Consider the following 5,380-nt stretch of genomic DNA (forward strand, 5'->3'; position numbering starts at 1 on the left):
TCCTCCAAAAGGTCATTTTGAAATTGGGACGGGTTTAAAAATATTGAATTACAATTATCAGCTCGCTTAAGCGCTTTTGCTCGCTTCCAGTCTCCTGAATAGGCTTCATTTAAAGGCCCCAGAGGCACCAAGGGACAGTTTTACGCGGGTCATCAGTTCGAAAGCTCTGGAGAGTCTAAGAGCAAACATACAATACGTCCCCCACCCCCACCCCCGCCGTACTTATATAGAAAAGAGGGAGAGAGGAAATCCTCCGCCCCTGGGGGCCCCTTTTGTGTTGTTCTTGCCTACGCAGCAGCCGGCCTGCTATATAGACCGCGCCGGCCCCACCGCCTGGAGCTCCATCACCGGGTCGAGCAGCCATGGGGAAGGTGAGCCCGGCGCCGGCGGGGGGGGGGCCGCAGCCCAGGCTGGAGGCCAGGCCTCTGAGCCCTCCTTTCCCTTCCTCGCAGATCACCTTCTACGAGGACCGGGGCTTCCAAGGCCGCCACTACGAGTGCAGCAGCGACCACCCCAACCTGCAGCCCTACTTCAGCCACTGCAACTCCATCCGCGTGGACAGCGGCTGCTGGATGCTCTACGAGCAGCCCAACTTCTCCGGCTGCCAGTACTTCCTGCGGCGCGGCGACTACCCCGACTACCAGCAGTGGATGGGCCTCAGCGACTCGATCCGCTCCTGCCGCCTCATCCCCCACGTGAGTCCAGTCCCCTGGGCCCGCTGTGCCCTCGGGTCACTCGGGTGCTGCGGACACAGTGGTCAGATCGGAGGGCTGTGGTCTTTTTTGGCGGCTCTCACCGGTTCTCTTTCCCTTAATGGACACCTCTAAGGTTTCCTTCCACTGAAAAATCCTGTGATGATGTGCTCTTAATTGAAATTTTATCCCTTTGCTAAAATTAAACTCTTCCACTGGAAAAAGTGCTGCACAGTATTGGAGTCTATGCCACAGGTGATGAATAAGCCACAGCTTAGCTCCTCACACTCAGGTGGCCTTGGGCTAGTTACCAGGGTGATTTCTCTCTTCAACTGTGAACCGGAGCTAGTAAGGGAAGCTAACTCATAGAGCTGCCAGGAGGTAGAAAGGAGATGGCCTGGCACGTGACAAGCTGCCCCCTCCTCCAAATATTAACTATTGTGAACATCAGGGGTCTCTAAAGCCCTGCGTTTTGATTAGGCAAAACAAATAACAATATGATTCCAGTAGCTCCTGCAAAGCCTACTGCTACCCAAACAAAGCCGGAGTAGCAGGTCTACAGAATCCTGTGGAAAATGTACCACTTGGGGAAGTTTGGAACCTCCTCAGAGGGTTTAATGCCTTGATAGACACAGACTAGCTTTAGGAGCCTGGAAATCTGGGCTCCCACTTTCCAGTCCTGACTGATCTAATTATAAACCAAAAACTGTATTCATTAGTGTCTCATAAAAAAGAAAAGACTTAGAATGATTGCTCCACCTGTATCAGGCTGTTGTGAAGATCAAATGAGATAACATACATGTGAGTCCTTTGTAAACCATGGAAGATACCTTATTAGAAGGCGTGGATTGCCTATGAGAACCTTTCCCAGCGAGGATTTAATGGTGGAAGAAAGAAAACACTGAGACAGTAGGTACCTGCTGGGAAGGAACAAGCAGATAAAACAAGTGCTCAAGAAGAGACAGACAGGATTTACTTAGGACAAAGAGCAAAACTTCATTTTTCTAAAGATCTCATACTCCCTTGATTCTGTACAGGCTTCCTCCATGATCTTGAATTTCCATTTTTGTGTATTACTTAAATCAAATTCTCAGGAGCATATATTCGAGCTGAAGACTGAACCTAATCTTTCTACACACTCTTGCTTTTTAGGATTTCAGAGCAGCAGGTCTGAAAGCAGAGAGGAAGGGATTAGGGATTGTCTGGGCTGGACTCTTTCAGACTTGCCGCCAATCTGTGACCTCTCGTGGGGGAAAAGCAATTTGACTTCCTTTTTCCCAGCTTCTTCTAATGCTATTATCATTTTAGATAGATATAGATATTCATATCTGTCTATCATACTAATAGTTACTTAAGCATGGTACTAAGTAGGTACTAAATAAAGTTCAGGAGTTCCCGTCGTGGCGCAGTGGTTAACGAATCCGACTAGGAACCATGAGGTTGCGGGTTCGGTCCCTGCCCTTGCTCAGTGGGTTAACAGTCCGGCGTTTCCATGAGCTGTGGTGTAGGTTGCAGATGCGGCTCGGATCCCGCGTTGCTGTGGCTCTGGCGTAGGCCGGTGGCTACAGCTCCGATTCAACCCCTAGCCTGGGAACCTCCATATGCCGCGGGAGCGGCCCAAGAAATAGCAACAACAACAACAACAAAAAAGACAAAAGACAAAAAATAAATAAATAAATAAAGTTCATGTGGGTTGTGGCCCTAGAAAACTCTGTGGAGTACCCTGCACATCTTGATCTATATGAATAGCACCCTCTTCAGTTTTGCAGTGTACAAACTACCCAACTGTACAGAGTGGCCCTGATGTTGGCTGTCTTTATAATTTGGCAGCTTTAATATAGAAAAGAGAAAGAAATCCCTATTCCCTCGGGGTGTGCATGACTGGCTGCTAAAGCCTAGGTTTTCTGACTTTTCCCCTTCGGCTGATGACTGAACCCACAGACCAGCACGCACCGGCTGAGGGTCTACGAGCGAGAGGACTACAGAGGCCAGATGGTGGAGATTTCGGAGGACTGCTCCTCGCTCCATGACCGCTTCCACTTCAGTGAGATCCACTCTTTCCATGTCCTGGAGGGCTGGTGGGTCCTCTATGAGATGCCCAACTACCGGGGTCGGCAGTACCTGCTGCGGCCGGGGGACTACAGGCGCTACCACGACTGGGGGGCTCTGGATGCCCGAGTGGGCTCCTTAAGGAGGGCTGTGGATTTCTATTGAAATATTTATACTCTAACCTTTCTTTTCTCCATCTGGAAGCTAATAAAATATTTCCTGTGTGTTTGATGCAGTAACATGGTCCTCTTTTCTTTTCATGGAAGGGCTCGGTAAAAATAAAGCTGGAAATGATGTGGATTTTCTTAAAGTCTCAGTGGAAAGGGTGGTGTGGGGTAGCAGTTAAGAGGACTGGCTCTGGAGCCAGAGTGCCTGGGTCCAGGTCCACTTTATAGCTTGAAGTGATCAGCAAGTTGCTTAGCATTTCTATGCTTCAGTTTCCTAATTTGTAAAACTCGGTGCAATGATACTCTTCATTTCCTAAGTTTGTAGATTAAATGAGTTATTATCATTTTAAAATCACTTAGACATTTTAGCTTTCTAAGAAACTGTTCTGTGAGCTTGCTGGTGAAACATCCGGTCACTTTCTTAGTACCCTTTTCTTAGTAGAATTCCCTTTTGGAGATTGTGTTAAGTAGGATGACTAAATAAAATTGCAGCAGAGGAAGACAGAGTTAGATAGAGATAGATGTCCATTGTGTTTGGTACATCTTTGGTGTAAATACTTGTGACTGCCTGAATAGATCTATTAATATTCATGCATCCTAAGCACAAATATTAGAACCAAGTGCCACTTTAATGAACAGCCCTAAGGACTCTTCCAAACTTTTCTCTACTTAGGGGAGGTACAAAGCATCAAGGTAGTGTGAACTGATTAAAATGAGCACAGAGGGACAGAAGTAGAGGCAGAGGTACATGATCAGAAAAATAACATGCAGTCACACGGAGTTCTTAAACTAGGCTAGGCTGATAATGTCCCCATACTCAGATGATTTTTTATTACATCTAGTACGTGCGTCAGCATTTGATAATAATCATAGCATTAAAAAAGGAAAGGCAACCTGGGAACTAATCATTTAATTGAATTTGAAATTTCTTTGCAGGAAGATGAATTTCATCAAGTGAGGTCTAAGTAGATATGCTATCATCCTATAGGATTTTCTTTCATTGAAAATATTAGACTTCTAGATTTCAGATGTTTACATGTCACTGAGGAAAAACAAATTATGTCCCAGCTTAGTGGTTTCCCTTAATTGTGTAAGTGGCAACCTTTTGGTGCAATGAGTTATTGATGTGCTGAATTGCCATGATTAGGAAAGAACCATTGCATATTATTTTCTACTTGAAAATTTGTATGTATCGGCTAGGAAATATGTTGTTCCCAAACCTCAGATATTAAAGGAATGAAGTAGTCATGTTATTTACACCTAACATTTTACTTCCCTAACACATCATGTTCCAAGGTATCTGAAGAAGCTCTACCGACATTTAGGTCAGTTCTAACACAGTAGTCACTGACTCTATTTGGCTAGAGTTCATTTAGCTAAATTCAAACGAAGACGTGTCATAAGTGTAAAATACACACCAGATTTCAAAGACTGAATAGGAAAGATAGAATGAAAAATATCTCAATATTTTCAAATTAATTTAATGTTGAAATGATATTTTTGATATATTAGTTTTAATAAAATCTTTTATTAAAGTTGATCTTATTTTTTTTAACTGTTTTTGTTTGTTTTTTGTCTTTTTTCCTTTTCTAGGGCTGCTCCCGCAGCATATGGAGGTTCCCAGTCTAGGGGTCTAATTGGAGCTGTAGCCACTGGCCTACACCAGAGCCACAGCAATGCAGGATGCGAGCCGAGTCTGCAACCTACACCACAGCTCACGGCAACGCCGGATCCTTAACTCACTGAGCAAGGCCAGGGATCGAACCCGCAATCTCGTGGTTCCTAGTTGGATTCGTTAACCACTGAGCCACGATGGGAACTCCTCTTTTAACAGTTTTAATGTTGCTATTAGAAAATTTTAAGATTCCGGAGTTCCCATAGGCTCTGGCATGGCTGGCCTCCATATGCCATGGGTGGGACCCTAGAAAAAGACAAAAAGACACACACAAAAAAGAAAATTTTAAGATTCCATTTATGCCTCTTCTTTTAATTCTATCGAGCAGATCCCCCACCCCAGGCTAAAAAGGTGAGTTGTAATTTGTATTGTTACAGCTCAGCCTAAAACTTGTTATATAAAATCCTAAAAATGAGATTGCAGAGAACATCTTTAAGTTTCATAGAGTCATTGAATATCCATTCTCTTATGAGGAGATACTCAAATTATAATTTTCACCTTTCACTGACTGAGGCAACTGGGGACTTGGGCCCCATCTCGTCTCATCCTGTGTTTGTTCCATTAACTATACCAACTTGAAAATTCAACAACAGATATGAACGATCTTCCATTCTACAGATGGAGGCACTACAGATATAAATGCCTCCTTTTTTCAACTAATTTTCCCTACTTTACTCTTCCTGTCCAGTGATGGCCCTTCAATTCTGGAAGCTGATATGTTTACCTCCGTCAACTTTTCAAACACTGTTGACATTATTACAGATTTTACACAGAGCATAAAGAATAACCAGTTAAAA

At 44.3% G+C, this 5,380-nt stretch overlaps 1 protein-coding gene across 1 annotated transcript; it reads left to right on the forward strand.

Moving 5' to 3' along the window:
• The first annotated feature begins 362 nt into the window (after positions 1-362).
• On the forward strand, positions 363-2,906 carry LOC125122264 (gamma-crystallin F-like). Its single transcript, XM_047770481.1, has 3 exons — positions 363-371; positions 453-695; positions 2,634-2,906. Exons 1-3 carry the CDS (start codon positions 363-365, stop codon positions 2,904-2,906), a joined length of 525 nt encoding a protein of 174 aa, XP_047626437.1.
• The last annotated feature ends 2,474 nt before the right edge of the window (positions 2,907-5,380 follow it).

Source organism: Phacochoerus africanus, chromosome 3 (genome assembly GCF_016906955.1).
Source record: "Phacochoerus africanus isolate WHEZ1 chromosome 3, ROS_Pafr_v1, whole genome shotgun sequence".
Classification (NCBI taxonomy): Eukaryota; Metazoa; Chordata; class Mammalia; order Artiodactyla; family Suidae; genus Phacochoerus; species Phacochoerus africanus.

What these genes read in the sequence shown, in the direction of transcription:
- LOC125122264 (XM_047770481.1), top strand. An exon ending in CCTGCCGCCTCATCCCCCAC is followed by an intron (nt 696 to 2,633) that starts GTGAGTCCAGTC and finishes CTGAACCCACAG; the next exon opens with ACCAGCACGCACCGGCTGAG.